Below are 18,422 nucleotides of genomic sequence, written 5' to 3'. Positions count from 1 at the left end.
ACTACTCAGCCTTCAATACCCAGCCCATGTCATCTCTTCAGGAAAGACTTCTCTGACTTTTCTGATACAGTTCTGAGCATATTGTGTGGTCCTTGCCTGGGTGCGGGTCATCTCCCCAGCAGACCAAAGACTCCTCAAGAGGAGGGAACGATCTAATTCATCCCTGGAGTTCCATTGCTCAGCACAGGGCTGGATACAAGAGCGAGGAGGTTGATGAATATCTGACCTCTGCCTTTCTAGAAGTATTCACCAGACTTGGATGTCTGATTATGGCAATTGGATTCATGTCCGAGATGGGGAACAGAGAACAGTGTCTTAGGAGAATATGATGAATCATGTTTAAGGAGAATTGGGGTATAAGTGTTTTACTGGGGAAGGTGATCCCAGTAATGACCATAAAGGAAGGGGGAAGTGGGACAAAGAAAGGAGAAAAGCCAATAAAGGGTGTGTTGATTAACAGGTTACCACTCTGAACAACTGGAACCCAATCCCCATGGGGACCCTCTGAAACACTGTGGAGAACCCACCTCAGAACTGACCTCCAAGGGGCAAGGAAGCTGGGGTATTTATTCACCACTTGCTGTCTCTAACTGGTTGGAGGTTACAGAACCTTTCCCACCCACTTCAGGCCTGCTGGGTACAGGGGCATACTCCTTCCTCCAGATACCACCCTCAGAAACTCAGGAAGCAGCTGGGGAGACTGGCTGTCTGGGAACTGTCTACACAAGATTTCCCAGGTGGGCTAAGCAGATATGGGCAGGGCATGCACAGTGTCTGCTTCAGGGGGTGACAAACTTGAAGTGCCTGAGAGAAATCTGGGGGCAAGTATCAGAGGACACATTAGGGTTATAGGCACTTATAATAAAATCTGTATGCCATCACCATGGCCTACAAAACGCTTCATGATGTGGCACCTGTTTCTTCTTCAACCTTATCTCCCACTATTCTCCCCCTTGCCACACTGGCCTTCTTTCCTTTCTTCCAATATGCCAAGCTCTTTCCTACTTCCTGGCCTTTGCATTTGCTGTTTCCTCTGCCTGGAATGCTCTCCTCAAGCTCTTTGCCTGGCTGGCTCTTTCTCTACCTTCAAGTCTCAGCTTAGACACTACATTTTCCCAGAGGCCTTCTCTGACTATCTGGTTAAAGTAACCCCTTCCTCACCTTCTCTAACTTATTAACTCTATTTTTTTCCTTCTTGCCTTCCCGTCTTTCCTTTCTTCCTCATTCCTTCCTTCATTAACAAACATTTATTAAGCACCTGCCACATGCTAGACACCACTCTAGACACTGGAGAGACAATGATCAGCAAAACAAGCATGTCATGGGACAAACTAGCACTCCGGAGCTTGCATTCCAGTTTCAGAAATAGACATAAACAAGCAACAAATAAACTGCCATTTGCAGTACTAATAAGTGCTATGAAGAGACAGGGGAGGTGTTGTGGGTGGAAACAAAGGGGAAGAGCCAGCTTTAGCTAGGCCATTACTTCATCACACGTCACTTCATCACATTTCGTCATCTGTTTCCCCTACTAGTCTTCAGCTCCATGAGGGAAAGAAGCATGTCTGCTTGGTTCCCTATGGTCTCCCCAGCACCTGGCATGGAGCCTGCCACAGTGCCTGCTCAAGAAACACTTGGTGGGGGGCTGGCCCCGTGGCCAAGTGGTTAAGTTCACGTGCGCCGCTTTGGCGGCCCAGTGTTTCGCCGGTTCGGATCCTGGGTGCGGACATGGCACCGCTCATCAGGCCACAGTGAGGCAGCATCCCACATGCCACAACCAGAAGGACCCACAACTAAAATATACAAGTATGTGCTGGAGGGATTTGGGGAGAAGAAGCAGGAAAAAAGAAAAAAAAAGATTGGCAACAGTTGTTAGCTCAGGTGCCAATCTTTAAAAAAAAAAGAAAGAAACACTTGGTGAATGAATGAACCAAGATTGGAGATGGCCAATTTGGGCATCCTCAAGACAGGGAGGTGGTTACAAGCAAGGGGATGGACAGCATTGCCCAGGGAGAATATGAGGAAGGGGAAGAGCAGGAGGCCTGGGAAGACCCAGGGGAAGGAGCCTCAGAGAGGAAAGGATCCGGGGGTCAGCCTGAGGCAAGGGCAGAGAACACCTCACCTTTGTCTCTTGCCCACATATGCTCTCCTTGGCTGCCAGCTCCTCCTCAGGCTGGAAGGGCCTCTGAGGTTCCATCATTTCCAGCCTCAAGAGCCCATATGTTTTGGATCCAGGAATCCAGGTCCCCTCCCTAGGGAACTGCACAGTCCAAGGTGAATGTTCTGGGACTCAGAAAGGCCCCTGGGGCTTGTGGATTCACACGGAGCCTGAATTTCTCCACACCTAAAACCTCCTGGTCCCACCCTTCTCTGCTAGGGCTTAGCTCAGGTGTCACATCCTCCAGAAAGGCTTCCTTGACTCCCAATCTGAGTTAGAAGCTTCTTTCTGGCTCCTACAGCCCCAGTGCTTCCCTCACTCACTCCCTTGACCACCCCGAGTGTCATCCTCTGCCTAGGGGAGATGTTATGAGTCAATACTAGTAAGAAGGAAGCTGTGCCTTAGTGCCCAGATGCAAAGTGAGGGGACTGGGGACAAGAAGGTTCAGAGGGGCCCAGCTTGAGTTCCTGTCCTGGCTCCCCACTATCTGTACAACCCTGTGCAGGTCGCTGCCCTTTCCAACCTCAGGCTCATCTGATATGTGAAGGACATCCTGCAAGGGCTGAGGCTGCAGGTCCGGTTCTGGCCACACAGTGGTGGCCCAGATCCCACCAAGGCCAGAGCCAGCACAAGGAGCAGGGAGTCCCGACGCAAGGCTGTCTCGCGCAGTCAAAGACACAGCACCAGTGTGACGTGGAATGTATTTTATGTAGGTAGAAAAAAGTGCAAAGAACAGTGAGGGAGTGGGGAGAGGGACGTCCTGGCCTGGCCTCTGATTGGTCGGAATTGCAAGGGTCCTCCTCCAGTAGGGAGGCTCCCTCAACAGGGGAATAAAGTGAAGAGCTCAGGCGGCATCGCTCGTCAGACTACGACCCACTTTGGGGGCATGTGGCCTTGGGATTGGCCTGGCCTTTTCTGAAGTTTCCCACGGAGAACGTATAGTACCGTACCTTAGGGGCGGGTCTCTCCAGTGGGTAGGGCCTTAAACAGCCCGGTCGGAGAGAATCCCAAGCTCAAAGAGCAAGGCCTCGGGGTCTGGAGAACAGGGTCTTTTCGGGAAGGGCGGGGCCTTTGGGGCCTTGGTCTCCCAAAGGGGCGTGGTCAGCCGAAGAGCTTGAGGAAGCAGGGCTGGCAGTAGGGCTTGCCGGCGCGCTCCTGGAAGGAGCCCTTGGTGAGCGGGCGCAGGCAAAAGGTGCAGGTGAAGTGGTCCGGGTGGAAGCGGCGGCCCAGGGCCGACACGCAACGGCCGGTCACCGGGAGGCCACACGTGGCGCACAGCGAACCGCGCCGCGCGTGGAAATGGTTCTCGCACAGCGGGCGGCCCTCGTGCTCGAAAAAGCTGCCTCCCGAGAAGGGCGCAAAGCATTCCTGGGGAAGGTCGGCCGCGAAAGGATGGGTCAGCGGCCAAACCCCGGACCAGATAACTAACTTTACGAGCTGAATAACCCACTGTGCCCCCCCGCAACCCCACCCGGACGCGAAGCCTCGCCTCCAGGAGCCCCCTACCCTGAATAATCGCCCCGCCCCAGCCTCCTACTTCCGCCCCCCGTTGGCCCACCCCTCCCAGGCTCCGCCCCCACCGCAGCGCACCCTGCAGACGAAACAGTCTGGGTGCCAGAGCGCGCTGAGAGCCGAGATGTAGTTATCCAGAATGGGGCTCTGGCAGCCCTGGCAGCGCGGGGCGAACAGCTGCAGGAAGTCCCGGCGGCAGTAGGGGCGGCCCTCGCGCTCGTGAAAACCTAGAGGCGGGAACCGAGTGGGCGGAAAGAAAAGAGTGCGAGGTCCCACCGAGGACCTACAAGAGCTGAGACTGTGGGGCCAGAGGAGGGGCAGTCAGCGTGAGCAGTAGGTAGTGAGGGACAGTGCCTGGAGTAGGGGCAGAGCGGGAGGGGATGGGATAGGAACCCATGACAGGGAGAGGGTGGGGCCCGAAGAAAGCAGGAGAAAATTCCCGGCCCAGAGGGCTTCGGAGGTCGTAGAGGGCTGGGCCAAAGGGGACGGGGCGGGATGTCGAGTAGACTGGCGGATTTCAAGCTCTCACCCTCATCTCCGAAGGGCTCCCCGCAACTGACGCAGCAGAAGTGCTCCGGGTGCCAGTGAGTGCCCAAGGCAGTAACCATCTTCTATGGAGAACGAAAGGAGACACTCAGTGTGGCCCTCCATCGCTTCTTCCCTCCCTCTCCCTCCCTGAACCTAGGTGAGTGGGTTGAAGTATGAGTTTAAGGCCCTGGAGATCTCACAAGGAACCTGGGAGTAAAAGAGAGAGGGTGGAGGGGCTGGCCCCGTGGCTGAGCGGTTAAGTTCGCGCGCTCCGCTGCAGGCGGCCCAGTGTTTCGTTGGTTCGAATCCTGGGCGCGGACATGACACTGCTCATCAGACCACGCTGAGGCAGCGTCCCACATGCCACAACTAGAAGGACCCACAACAAAGAATATACAACTATGTACCGGGGGGGCTTTGGGGAGAAAAAGGAAAAAATAAAATCTTTAAAAAAAAAAAAAAAAAAGAGAGAGGGTGGAGTCCAAAAGGCCACGGAGAGGCCAAGGGGCAAGGCTGGGGAGGGATGGGGGGCTGTGAGTGGATGAGGCCCATCCCACAGTGAGACAGAGGTGGGGCTTGTGGGCCGGCAGGGCTCACGTGTCTGATGGGTTGATTGCAGAGGCCACATCGTGGGGAGAAGCGCTCAAAGTAGCACTCGGGGCAGAAGGGGGCTCCATCCTTCTCGAAGAAGCTGCTGCCTCCCAGGGCCATGGAACAGCCACCGCAAACGAAGTGCTCAGGGTGCCAAGCGCGGCCCAGCGCCGTCACCACCTGCGAGTTGGGAGTGAGGCCCAGAGTCAGAGTGGCCCTCAAGCTGCCATGTGCCCAGTGACCTAAGGTTTACAAGGCACATTTCAAGTCTTTTTTTTTTCTTTTTACCTTTTGACCCTCTTCACCCATTTCTCCCACCTCCCTACCCAAGTCTTATCTCTGAGAGATCAGGATGAAGAATCTAATAATCAAGTCAGTGTGTAAGTGCCTAAGGCCCACAATACTTTTAGGAACCCAGGAAAATGTAATTTCTTTTAAAATCAGAAGGAAAAAATGAGCTAGAAGAAAATGATTTACTATTTAATAATATATTCATCTTTACACCAATACAGTCATAATTCACAATTTTTAGTATTTTTTTATAATGGAGGAAGGGATCCATGAAGGCAAAAGTACCTATAGCCCACAAAAGTCATAAGGCCACTCTGCTTTGATGAGGTTGGAAATTCTGGGATAGGAGCAGACACTTTATCTAGCAAGAGGATCTAGATCAACCACTGAGCATGCCTGTTGTCAATAACATCTGCTTAGTCAATAAGCCAAGAGCCAGAGCTCCCAGACCAGACTCTGGTGGAGGAGAAATGGTCTGTGTGGGTGCCTGAGAGATGGTGGGCAGCGCCAGTGAGGCTTTTGTGAAGATTAAATGAGATGGGGGTTTGTAAAGGAGCTAGCACAGTGCCTGCACACAGTAAGACCGCAATAAATGGGAACTGGGTTGGAATTCTCACCCTGCCACTTATTGCTGTGTAACTCAGAACTTCAGTTTCCCCATCCATAAACTATAAATAACAATAATACCCTCTTCCCAGAGTTATTTATTAAAAGGGAACAGCACAAAGGCTAGCTTTCAATAAAGATGGGTCCATGAGTCTCTACCTCCCTACTCTCAGGGCTCCACTTACTTGCCCAGCAATGGGTTTATTGCAGGAGCCACAGAGGCCCTTGGCCTGGGTGGGAACACCACGGCGGCTGAGGTCCGACTGCAGCAGCCCCAGCATGGTGTCTAGGCTGCCCTTGCTAGTTGGCCCTGGTGGGGATTGGGAGCCCTCATTCACGGAGCTTGGCACTGTTGGCTGGGTTGGCCCAGAGGCTGAAAGCTGCAGCAGGGAGGACATGAGAGTTGAATCAGCAAGGCAGCAGAGGTGGAAGGGTCTAAGATGGATTGGGAAGCCACAAATCCACACTTGCCCACCCCCCTGCCTGACTTGACTCACGTGGTTCTGGACCCGGAAGTCAGAGAGTGAGGCCATCAGTCTATCCAGCTCCAGAGTGGCCGAGGTAGCCGAAGCCTTTGGGAGAAGAGGGGATGGGCTGGGAGGGCTGTGAAGAATAAAACTCGTGTCAGCTCAGAGCCTCCTAGAGTAATACTCCCTCCAGTAACTCAGGCATCCAAGACTGATCGCCTCTCTCCCAGTGCTGCCACTATACTAAACTCACAGGCTGGGCCTTTTCTTGTCATCAGATTGGTCCTCCTTCTGCTCCTCTGCAGCCTCCTTGCTAGATGGGAACTGAGACATTATTTCATCTGCAGAGAGGAGAGAAGGGCACTGGATGTGAGGCCAGGCTCTACCCCTCCAGTTAAGGCTTGTGTCCCTTTAGCTGCTACTCTGCGAAGTCTATAGCCCTTAGTCTCTGCCCTGCCTTGCCCTGCCCCCATCCCATCAGGGCCCGTGTCAGTAACCCTGGTACCTGTGATGTTGAACTGAGTAGCATTAAGTTCCTGAAGCAGTCGGTCTAGCTCACAAAGCCCTGTGCCCAAGACACCGCTGGAAGAGGAGAACGGAGGGGCCGCAGGGGCTGCAGGCTTCGGGGACCGAGGCTTGCATACCGTACTGGGAAACAGGGTAGGAGCCTGGGTTCAGGGGTGGGGAATCCAAGCCTCCTCTGAGTTTCAGTTGGCTTTCCCATCCTCACTTCCCAGGCCCCTCACCTGTACAGATGGTCCTTGTCTCCAGAGGCTCCTGAAGACTCTCCAGACCCCATCTACAGAGAGAAGGACACATGTGTGGGATGATAGGCCTGTACTTTGCCCCACTCAGGCCCAGATCCCCCTAGCCCTGGCCCAGCCTGGCCTTCATGGTTGCCCCTGCCCTCAGCATCTGATCTCACCTGTGGCTGGTGGCCATAGGGCAAGGGAGACTTGAGGGGCTCTGGGGGCCGCTCTTTTGGAGCTCCTGACCTTGGCATGTGTGAGGTGGTAGTCTCCAGGTCAGAGAGCAGGGCATCTGCAGGGAGAGGCCGTCAGGGTGAGAGGTTGAGAGGTCAAGGTTAGGGCAGATACAGAGCCTTAAGAGATCAAAGGCTAAGGGTTCCAAGTGGGTGTATCTGAGGAGGACCAAAGCCAGAATTAAAAGTAGAGGTCAAGAATCAGAAGGAAACACAAGGCCTGACCAAGTCAGAGAAGTGGACGGGCAGCAACCAATATTTATGAACAGAACATCCCAAATGGCTCACCTCAGCCTCCTCTTTCTTTTATTCTCGGAATCTTCCCTAATGCAGTCAAAATTCTCTTTACTCCAGCCAAATTTGGCTCTACCCCAAATTGCTCAATTGGCTGTATGCCTGGCACCCAACCTAAATAGGCCGGCACAGTCCTGGCCCACCTCCAGGCCACACTTGGTCCCACCCTATGCACCTTATTGGTGAGTCTTCTGGGACCTGCTTTCTGATTGGCTTATTCTTCACAGTACCGGTGCCCGTTACCCCTACTGAGCAGCACCCCCTACTGAAGGGCGCTGGAACACCTTCTGTCCCATGGAGGCTCAGCCTTCTAGCCCCAGTCCCAACACACAGGGAAGATGTGATGAGTGGGTCCTCCTTCCTGCCGGAAGACACCCGCCCCGTCCCCAGATCTGGATCCGTTGAACCCTGTCCCTTCCAGAACCTAGAACTCCCTACCCCTTTACTCCTCATGTCTCAGCACCATGGTGGAACCTTAACTCCCCAGCATCTTGGCCCTCCTCACCTATTATTCCCTTTCTGCCCCAAAGACCTGACCCCTACCATACTTAGGAGCCCTTAACTCCTTCCCAAAACTCTGGGGCAGGCCTGTTTTCTTCTTCAGAACTTGATGTCACATTCTCCCTTCCCGTCTACTTTTCCAGTCCCTGAACCCAAGACCCCTTTAACCCCTCCCTTCCCAGAGCGGATGAGCCCAGGAGCCCACAGGCACTGCATCTCCCTGCCCATCCGTCCGCAGCCAGTGACGGAGGAGCGGAGTGAGGGAAGAAGGGAGGGAGCGGCCGGCCCGGGAAAGGCAGGAAGGGAGAGGCAGGAAGGGGGACGTGGAGTCGAAAAGGAGGCGCGGGCAGAGAAGCAAAGAGACAGGAGGCAGGGATGGGGAGTGTGAGGGGGCTCCAGGATGGGGAAGGGAGTTCAGGCGGTGATGAGGGGCTGGGGACAAGGGGACCCGGGCCCCACTCACCCAGGTCCTCCATGGCGGGGCGCGGGCGGATCGCGTGGGGCGAGCAGAGCAGGGCGGGGGCCGTGTCCGGTGGGGGCGGGGGGCGGGGGACGTCCGGGAGCTGGAGGCCTGGCCGTGACCATGTAAGGAAGCCGGGACCCGCTGGGATGGGGCTGGAGGGGGGGGGGGGGGGGGGGGGGGGGGGAGCAAAGAACGGGAGAACCCGGGGTGGGGGCGTGTAAGGAGGGAAGGCCACGGCCCAGCCTGCCTGCCTGCCGCGGAGGCGGCCACACCCCAGCCCTGGCTTCAGCTGCAGGGAGCCCCAGGCAGCCCGAGCCAGCCAGAGAAGTGGCTCTTCCAGACTAAGCCCAGGATCCTCTGCCCAGTGAGACTCTTAGACACAGACTGAGGCCCCCAAGCAGACACCTCCAAAATCTAGCACCCTGAGTTCTAGACAGAGCCCTCCTCCCACCCAGGCCCATCCTGAGAGACTTGCCCCAGGCAGAATTTTTGGGTTGGAGGCAGGAGTGATGTTCTAAAGATCAGTCAGACCCCAGGTTCAGAGAACTTCCCTTAAAGACCCTGACAGACAAGTACATGAACAGAGATCCCAAAAAACACAATACTAAAGAATCTCTGAGATGGAGACGGACACAATGAACCCTCCCACAGACTCTAAGCCAGGACGTTCTCTCCAGGACTTGGAAACAGACATACAGACACAGATAAACCGAAACCCAGGCCCAAGCCCTGTGCAGGCTCAGAAAACACTCCCAGGCAGCCAGACCCCAGCCAGCCTTCAAGACAAAACCCTTCCTCAACAGTAAGGCAACCCAGACCCATTCGAAAAGAGCATTGTCTCAAGATACTGATGAACACAGGGAAGGAAGCAAGACACAGACTCCAATCACAGAGGAACAAGAGGCCTGCCCTGGGCTGAGACACTGAGAAATCAACGTAGAAACAAGATACTCTAGAGATAGGTATGGACAGACACCATAGTGCTGCAGCCACTGGACTGAGTCTCAACCCACACCTGAGTCCAGATATGAGTACTGGAATGAGGGTCTCAACCCAACAGCAAGTCAGAACAATCTGGAGAGCTTTTTAAAAACACTGATGCAGGGTACCCTCCCCTCAGTTCACTTCAATCAGAAAGGGCCCAGGCATCAGTTTATTTTTTAAAAGCTCTCTAGGTGGTTCTAATACACAACCTAAGAACAGAGACCTGGACTCACAGAGGCACAGAGACAAGTGTCAACATTAGCGCCCTAGAAACTAACTGGCAGGCCCAGTCTAGGCACTCTCCTCAAAGTCAGCCTGCCACCTGAGTGGTCAGTGATCTGGGAGCCAGGTGATAGAGACCCTGCCTTGGAGACCAAAGCAAGATGAGCCCTTCCTTCACCTGAATGCCAGCCCAGGGCCTTCGCTCTGTCTGGGCAGAACTAAGATGGGCCTCAGGGACTCTAGGAACACAGCAGGTCTTCCCTCAGGAAAACAGCAGGACACTTGGTCCCAAGAGATGAAAAGTGAACCAGAGACTGAAGGCCCAAGATGGGTGAAGGGCACTCAGAAAACAGTAATGCCAAGGCCCTGGACATACATCTCCACACTCATAGCATCCTCTCAGCACATTCTTTCAGCCCTGACCAAGGTATATGTGTCCAGTGGGGTGGCTGTGTGAGCAATGAAGTTGTGTGGGCAGGAAGCAGGCTTCCCCTGGGGCCCAAAACCACATCCTAGGGAGAAGCCTGAGAACTCTACTCTACCCTAGGTCTCCAGGAAGCACTGCATAATTACTTATTAAACTCCTACATGCCAAGGGTGGCCTATATTGGGACACAGAGACCTGGATAAGACCTGCTTGATGGATGAAGGGGTGAGGGGACTTCCACAGGAAAGTAAGCAGAGACACCACACAATCCAACTCCAAAGTTTTTAATCCCAACTCCAGAAGGCTGGCCCAGGCCAGGTGCCTGGAGCCCTGGGCTGTTCTCCATCTCATGGCCCCAGACTCTGGCTTTGGCTTCTCACTCCTGAGTCTTCAGACCATCATCCTGGAGTCTAGTTCCATCCTCTCATCGGTCCTCGATGGTGACTCCTTCTGTTCAGCCTTCTCTCATGCTACTCTGAGGGAGGCCTCCTTCATAGCCAGCTCATCCTTGGGTCCCCTCCCGGTGAACATCAACAGCCTAGGGTGGGACCTTTGCCCCTAATTCAACCCCCATCACCACAGCCAGTAAAGCCTCAGTCAGGGGCCCTGCCTCCTCACCTGCTGCCTCCACAAGCCCCACTAGGGCCAGGGCCCTCTTCCGAGGGCACTGCCCCGGCCCCAGCGTCCAGCGGGCACAGTGGGCAGCCAGCCGGGGCCGGCCCAAGCGAAATACTTCACCCACTGACTCTGGTCCACCCTGGGGTCCTAAGTGGATACGGCCCACAGCCTCTTCCAGCTCCTCCTCCAGCCCAGGCAACAGGAAACGGCCAGCAGCCTCCAGTGCCTCCTCAGCCCCTGAGCCTAGCAGGGGCTGGCCCGGTGGGGGAATGGGCCCTAGGGCAGCTCCACAGCCCCGGCAGCCATGCAAGTGATGCAGGATAGGCCAGGCCGCGCTGGGTGACAGGCCTCGAAGTGGGACGAGGTCCATCTGGGCTTCTGCAAAACTGCCAGCTAGCAGCGCCCGGAAGAAAGGGGAGGCAGTAGCTGAGGCAGCTCGCTGGGCAGGGAGCTGTAGGCCTGAGTCCAGTAGGAAGTGTAGGTCAGGGGCTGGGATGGGGGCTGGGCCCAGCAAAGGTTCATAGAGGCAAGGGGAGGGTGGGCCTAGGTCTAAGGAGACTGCAGGAGGGAAGGCTGGGCTCACAGTGGGGGATACCAAGCCTTGGAGGCAGGAAAGGGAGTCCGCAGCAAAGAAGAGAAAGAGTGGATGCGGAGCTGGCCGAGTTAGTGCTGAGAGGAGGAGACGGAGGCCGCCCTGGTCCAGAAGTAGCCGGCGCCACAGAGAGGGCTTCCTTTGGGGAGAAAGAGAATCTTTGAGAAGGTAGAAAAGGGTAGGACCAGGAAACAGCAACCTTACTCCCCTGACCCCTGCAAGACACCCACATCCCCCTTACCGACAGATGAAGGGCAGGGTCAGTGCGCAGGCCACACGGTCCTCAGGGCTCCCAGAGAGCAGCAGGTGAGTGAGGGCACCCACTCCAAAGGGCGATTCGGCCTGAACGGTCAGGTTCTGCAGCAGCATCTCACCTGCAGGGATGGGCATAACAGGTCAGGTTGGGAGCTAGTGTCCAAGACTGGGGTTACATGAGCAAGACAGGCCTCTGGGCCCCTGAAAGGAAGGAGGGTAAAACCTCAGGGCAAGAAATCATGGTATGGAAGAAGGGGATGATTGCAGGCCCTTGGAGGGATGGAGTGTGGATGCTAGGAACTGGAGGTGAAGGGCAAGAACAGCAACTGGGATGGTCAGGGAGTGAGTCTGGGCCTTGAAGGACTGAAACAGGGCACAGAAAACAGGGCAGTCCCTAGCAGTGTTAGAAATGGTGGTGTCTTGGGAAGACATGGTACCTGAGCCTGAGTTTACAAGTCAGTGTGCCCAGTGGGGAAGTAGTCAGGAAAATGCAGAACCAAGAATCAATTGGGTAAGGAAATGCAGACAGGCATGATTCTAAGTTGTTGGGGCCAAGCTTAATGTCGGGGGTATCTGGACCCCAACTCTGGGGCAGGGGATGGAGCAGAACTCTGCATGCTGGGATGGTGGAACAAAAGGGAATCCCTATCCTCCCCGCCCCCCGCCCCCCCCCCCGCCCCGGTGGCTGAGGTTGCCTGGATGGTGGGACGGGGAGGGAAGTGAGAGAGCGGGTGGCAGTAAGCTGTAAGGCCAGGTTCTGAGCCCACTGGAGGCATGAGAATGGGATGGGGCCGTGCATGTGGGTGGAGAGGCATGGGGACACACCCAGCTCCCGATGCTGGCTGCTGCGATCAGGCCGGGTACCCAGCTCAGGCCAGTCGTCCGGGGCAACGCCAAGCACGAGCCAGGCGCGCAGTAGTGCTGCACCATAGCTGCGCACAAAGGCCTCGAGGCAGGCGGGGTTGCATGTGAGGCGTGCCAGGATGCGCAGTGCACGAGGGCTCGGTGGGCCCGGCGCACCCGTCACATAAGCCAGCAGGCCACACAGGGCCGGACCAGTCACCAGTGCCCCACTCGGGTCAGGAGCCTGGGAGAAGCGCGACAGCAGCAGGAGCGCTGGCCCCTCACGGCCCCAAGGTTCCTCAGCAGCGGCAGGGCTGCGGCCTGGTGTGCGCAGTGTGCGAGGTGTCCGCAGCAAGGTCGGGCCTGGGGCAGGGCTGGCTGGCTCAGCCGCTTCCGGTGGTGGTGGTGGCTGTGGACATCGCTCAGGGGACCAGTCAGGGGAGATGTCTCCTGGGCCTGCAGCGTAGCCCTCAGAGATCAGCCATGACCTGTGGGAGGGAAGAAAAGGAGACTGAACCCAGAGCCAAGGCAAGAGAGCAGGGCCAAAAGAATGGTCATGCAAAAGGAGATGACTGAAGGCAGGGAGAGGAGGTGGGCCGAAGGGGAGATGGGAGCAAAGAGAGGTGGAGGAAAACCCCAACTCAGTCAGCAATTACTGAACTTATTATGTGCCAACCCCCATTTTAGTTGCTGAGGAGAAGCAAAGAACAAAATAAAAATTCCCCTCCTCCTAGAGTTTATACTCTGGTGAGGGGAAACAGACAAAATCAATAAGGAAACCATAAGGTATGCTAGTGTGGAGTCAGTGAGGGGTGAAGTGGTACTAAGGAGAAAAGTAAAAGGGAACAGAAGAGAGCTGGGAGAGGCGAGATTTGCCATTTTAAATAGGGTAATGATGCTGGCCTCCAGCAAGAAGGTAAGATCTAATCAAGGCACACAGGAGGAAGAGCGCTCTAGGCAGAGGAACAGCAACCCAAGAGGCCCTGAGATGGTACTTACCTGTCATGTTCAAAAACTAGCTGGGAGGCCCACGTGCAAGAGTATAGTGGGCACCAGGGAGAGTGGTAGGAGATGAAGTCAGAGAGTTCACAGGAAGGCTGACATTTATTGAGCACTGCTTAGTGCCAAGGTGAGGTGTAAAGTACCCTCATTTAATCTTTACGACTCTATCGAGTAGGTATGTATTATTATCCTCCATTTTATATAGAAGGAATAAGAAGCTCAGAGAAGTTAATTAACTTTCCCATGATGACTCAGCTTGTAGGTGGTAGCAGAACAAGAACTGAGACTCCAGAGCATACCATCATAACTAGTGCCCATACCACATTCCAGTGAAGCTGTCTGGGTCTCAAAGCTCAGAGGTGCTGGGGTAGACCCAGGGGAGAGGAGGTGTGTTTAATGGGGACTACAAGATGGTCAGGTCTGGGGAGAACAAGAAATCAGGAGTCAGAGCCAATCAAAGTCTTACTGAGACAGAATGAGGGTGAGGGTAGTGAAGAGGGCTGGCGCAGACACAAACCCCAGCCCACAGCATCAGGTGGGGACGCACCTGAGGCTTCGGAAGCTTCCCGCCTCTGCCCGCTCAGGGGTCCGCTCCTCAGGAAAGTCCCAGGAAGCAGCTTCTCTTCCCTCTTCTTCCTCATCACCAGCCTCACCACAGAGCTGCCCAGCCAAGAGAGGTACAAGTCCCAGAGCCTGTAGCCGACCTAGGGCCCCAGTATCATAGAGGAAGCCCACGAGGGCGGCCACGACACGAGGGTGCCAGGCGCTGGCACGAGGGTCCCGCAGCAGGCCCATCAGCAGCTCCAAACCACCAGCGTCCCGCAGCCGGGCCCGGTTGATGGCCTCCCGGCACAGCAGACACACAGCCCGCACCAAGGGCTGCTGAGAGGCTGGGCTAGCCCCAGTGGAGCCCCGGCGCCGCCGGAGCTCACCCAGTAGCACTTCCACACCACCAGCATTGCCCAGTGCAGGCCGTACCAGGCCCTGGGCACACAGGTTGGCAAGGATCAGGATAGTTGCCTCCCGTACCGCCCTTTTGGGGTGGGAGGCCAGGCTGACCAGTGGGCCTAGTCCCCCACCCAGACTTAGCTGCTCAGCACAGGCCCGGGAGCAGCCTCGACTCAGCTCCAGGAGGGCACGGACTAGGGCCAAGGTCAGCGCAGGGTCTGGGGCAGCAGCCAGAAGCTCAGCCAGCGGGCGCACTGCTCCCTGCTGTGCCAGGGCCAGGCGGTGCTGGGGTGAGTCTGCCAGGTTGCGGAGGGCGCGAACCACACTCTGCAGGCACTGGGAGTCCTGGCAGGCTGTCAGGCTCTCAACGAGCAGGGGAACAGCACCTGGAGAGGGAAGGGGAAGACAGAGTGAGTGAGGACACACACCCAAGCCCCGCCCCCACCCCAAGACCTAGCTAACTCCACCCTCACCCTCATGGCCTTCTCACCAGCAGAATGAATGTCCCCACAGCTCTCAGGTTCCATGGCTAAGTTCCCCAGAGCACGAGCTGTTCGGTTCTGGATGCTGTCTGTCTTCACACACTGAAGAATAGTCACTGCAAGGAAGTTTGGCCTCTTGAGGATTCTACCCTTCTTGTCCCTCTCATTAATCACCTCAAGAATGTGGCCTGAGGGGGTCAGGCAAGGCCTCCAGAAGAGGCTTGCTGGGTCTGGAAGGCTAAATATGTGGGTATTTACTAGAAGGATGGTGGACGGAGGTACTACAGGGCATTTCAGGTTTGGTAGCAGCCTTTGAAAAGGCCCAGAGGTGAGATCCATTGTCTGTGCTATGACCTCATGAAGGGCCTCAAATGCTAGACCAAGGGGTCAGGACTTGAACGTGAAGGCACTGAGAGACACACAGGGTTTTAAGAATGGGAGTGACGTGATACAATCTGGCAGCTATGGAAAGCATGGATGATAGGGGAAAAGAATAAGGCAGGGGAAGCAGCAAGGAGGCTGTTGCAATAGTCCAGGTGAGAAAGGACAAGGGCTTGAACCAAGTCAGCTACCAGCACAGCTCAGCACATGGGTACCAGTCTCTGGGCACATGATGGAAGAAGGGATATAAGTGGATGGATTCAAGAGATATTTAAATTGCAGAATGGTGACTGAATGATAGAGGTTATAAACTAATAAGAAAACCTATAATTTACTAAGGACTTACTAATGTGCCAAGCCTTTTGTCAAAAACATTACGGTCCAGAGGCATTTTATGGAAATGAAAAATACATTAATGTTTGATTTTATCCAAAAGATTAAGATTTCGTCAAAACTGGCATAACTTCACAACTGGCAGGCAACGATGTGTAAACTGTGTTCACAACGTTGCCACTAGGAGGCGCCACTTTAGCTGGTAAACAGAAAAGCTCGCTATCTTTTGTTAGGATTTGTTCTTATGGTGCTAGTTTTAAATAATTCCAAGTGCCCAGTCCCTGCTTAGGTTGCGTCCTATATTTGTATTTTATTTTCTCCCTACTCCAACTTTGCGAGGTAGCTATTATTATCCGTTTTTACAAGATTCCTAGCCTCAGAGGGGTGTGACTGCACGGCCCACTTTCTGAACCTTCTCACTTCTGAACACCTTCTCACCTCCAGCTCATCAAATGGGAGCCCTGCACAGGACCGGACACACAGGTAAGAGTCATCTAAAAGTCACCAAATAACCCTTTGTGAGGGAGGTGCCCGACAAACAATACCCAAGAAATGACTAATTATCTGATCTGGGAAGGCTCGGGAATAATCTATAAAGAAAACAGCAACGTCACAGGTTGTGACGGCTCCAGAGGTGGCGGGGCGCTGTGCCGTCATAAAGCACAAGTTCTCCCAGGCTACGACACAAAGAACTCAAGACACCGCCCAAGCCAACACAAGCAGCGAGCACCGCGTGGGATCCTTCTAGGAAATGAGGGCGGAGCACTTACCCAAAGGGCCAATGCCTCCGAGTCTGCGCACTTCAGCCCGGCACGCCCCCTCCGTACAACAGTTGGCTAGGATGCTGAGCGCCAAGTCCAGGGTCTTGCGCAGGCGCGCTGGCGGCGAAGGCGTCGACGGCGACGCAGCGGAGGGGGCAGGGCCCGACGAGGGGGCGGGGGCAGCAGAAGCCGCTGACTCGACCGATGAGGGGGCGGAGCCGGGGCCGGCCTGGGACAGGGCGGGACCCGCGGCAGCCGCTCGCCGTAGCAGCGCGAGAAGGGGGCGGAGCCCGCCGCGTGCCCGGAAGCGCTCGATTCCCCCCGCTGCCTTGACGTGGCGCGTGCGGAGGGCTAAGAGCGCACGGCCCAAGGGTGTCTCGTTTGTAGCTGTGTCCTTTCCCCCACCTACGCCCTCCCCAGCGGCCGCCGTGAGCTGCGCGAGGCAGAACGAGAGCGAGTCCGTAGGGGTTGGTTTCGCAGCCGCCATCTTGGCTCAGGCCTAAGGCTCCGCCCCACTCCTCGCCGCTCATCCAGGGGAGCGGAACTGGAAGAGAGGGGCGTGGCCAGGCTCCTCCTCTCTGACGCATTTTGAATGGTGCCACCGCAGTTATTATGCAAGTCGGAAGTTGTAGTTCTCGATGCTGGTGCTCCGACTTTTGCATGGTTGCAAAAAGCACGTCATGAGTAGTGGTTATCTAATCGCTGTGCGAGCCCAGGAGGCGCGTGCGAAGCATGCTGGGATATATAGTCCACGCCAAGCCTAACACGCCTAGCTTAGGATGGGTCAGAAACTCCCAGGGTACTCGGAATGGGCTGGTGCCTCTGGAGAACACAGACATCCGACCATGAAGTCTCAGTACCGTGCTGCTCCTGGTAACTTGGGTACTCTGTCCCCAGCGTGTCCTCGGCAGCGACCGCCTTTTCCTTCAGGCTCGCTTCGCCGTCCCCCAGCGGTGGCCAGGTCACCGAAGACCGCGCTGACGGACTCAGAACCCGGAGCCAGGTCGAAAGTATCAAGTTCCTGACAATAGCCGCAGATGGGGAGCTCCTGCTGGCCAGGTGAATGAGAGGGTTAAACCTACCGAGACTGTTCGCTGCCACTTCCTAGAGGGGCACGGGCTAGTGGATATTTCCGTTTCCGGTGCTGGATGCTTGGGTCCCGAGTGTCTCCTGCTGTCCCTCGGCTTGTCAGCTAAGTGACTGGCGTCTAGGAAACCAGGCGCTTTTCACCGCGATTGAGTTGGCGGCGACAGCGCGGGAGTGCTCAGACCGGGCGGAGCCGTGGGGGAACGACGTCAGGATCCCAGGGATCCCCGAGGTCTGCCCTCGATTGTGGAGTTGTTCCACCTGAGCGGCCCTTCCTGGTGTGGCCGGGGCAGCCAGCCGACCGGGAAATGTTGCTGGGCCTGCAATCGCTATGTAGCTCAGGCTCTGGCCCTGGCCCTGGGGAGGAAGAATCTCCTGCCAGAATCATCTGTTCTGCAATTCCCAAAGCCCTCGAGTGCCGGGAGTGCGGACTGACTGCAGCCTACTTCCCTGACCTCATTCACCACCAAAGCAGCCACGCGGGTGACAAGCCCTATTGCTGTTGAAACGGAAGATGAGGGGGTTAAAATTTCCCCGGATTAGAGTGAAACTGTATTTTGTACCCGCAAGGTTAAGATGGAAAACAAAGAAACCAAAGTTTCTGAGCTTGCCTTACAGAACAGCAGAAGGACCACTGATAAGAGAGTAGCTTGCTGTCAGCCCCTGCCTGGCTAAGCATCTGGCAGGAGCATTGAGAAGCTAGAATGACCAATTGTAAACATTAGCCACATGCTCTCCCTCACCTACCTAAAACCCCAATAAGAAACCCTTGCTGGTAGCTTTTTGAGAAGTTCGGGATTGCAGCGTTAGCTGGCGGTTTTCCTTGCTCAGCGCTCGGCAATAAAATTCCTACTTTGTTCTGCTACACTTGGTGTCAGAGATTGGCTTGCTGTGTGATGGGTGAGCAAACTGACTTCAGGTTCTATATCATTATCCAGAGTATGGCAAAAGCGCCCGATGTGGCTCAAATTTGCTTAAGCACCAGGTACACGCTGGAGAGAAACCATACGCCTGCCCTGAGTGTGGCAGTTGCTTCAGCCTCAGCTCCAATCTCATCCAACACCCTGGCTCCCACTCAGGCCTCCAGCCCCACAA

General features: G+C 55.5%; 2 protein-coding genes across 4 annotated transcripts; both read right to left on the bottom strand.

The window, feature by feature from the left end:
• Positions 1-2,847: 2,847 nt before the first annotated feature.
• TGFB1I1 (transforming growth factor beta 1 induced transcript 1) lies at positions 2,848-8,530 on the bottom strand. Of its 3 annotated transcripts, XM_046668716.1 has the most exons (11): positions 8,394-8,482; positions 7,079-7,194; positions 6,900-6,952; positions 6,659-6,801; positions 6,407-6,494; positions 6,184-6,289; positions 5,872-6,066; positions 4,796-4,969; positions 4,200-4,281; positions 3,749-3,897; positions 2,848-3,526 (listed from the first exon to the last, which is right to left on the bottom strand). In XM_046668716.1, the coding sequence occupies exons 1-11, from the start codon at positions 8,404-8,406 to the stop codon at positions 3,260-3,262; spliced, it is 1,386 nt and encodes a 461-aa protein (XP_046524672.1). In that variant the 5' UTR covers positions 8,407-8,482; the 3' UTR covers positions 2,848-3,259. The 3 variants fall into 3 exon arrangements, with proteins under 3 accessions (XP_046524672.1, XP_046524674.1, XP_046524673.1); XM_046668718.1 differs by lacking the exon at positions 6,659-6,801 and having other exon boundaries at positions 8,394-8,460; XM_046668717.1 differs by lacking the exons at positions 6,659-6,801; positions 7,079-7,194 and having other exon boundaries at positions 8,394-8,530.
• Positions 8,531-10,294: 1,764 nt separating this feature from the next.
• ARMC5 (armadillo repeat containing 5) lies at positions 10,295-18,185 on the bottom strand. Its single transcript, XM_046668684.1, has 6 exons — positions 16,251-18,185; positions 14,775-14,882; positions 13,884-14,670; positions 12,317-12,822; positions 11,478-11,610; positions 10,295-11,375 (listed from the first exon to the last, which is right to left on the bottom strand). Exons 1-6 carry the CDS (start codon positions 16,726-16,728, stop codon positions 10,565-10,567), a joined length of 2,823 nt encoding a protein of 940 aa, XP_046524640.1. The 5' UTR covers positions 16,729-18,185; the 3' UTR covers positions 10,295-10,564.
• Positions 18,186-18,422: the final 237 nt, after the last annotated feature.

Source organism: Equus quagga, chromosome 7, assembly GCF_021613505.1.
Source record: "Equus quagga isolate Etosha38 chromosome 7, UCLA_HA_Equagga_1.0, whole genome shotgun sequence".
Taxonomy (NCBI): Eukaryota; Metazoa; Chordata; class Mammalia; order Perissodactyla; family Equidae; genus Equus; species Equus quagga.
The sequence above is the reverse complement of the archived record's forward strand: the minus strand, read 5'-3'. Positions and strand labels throughout refer to the sequence as shown.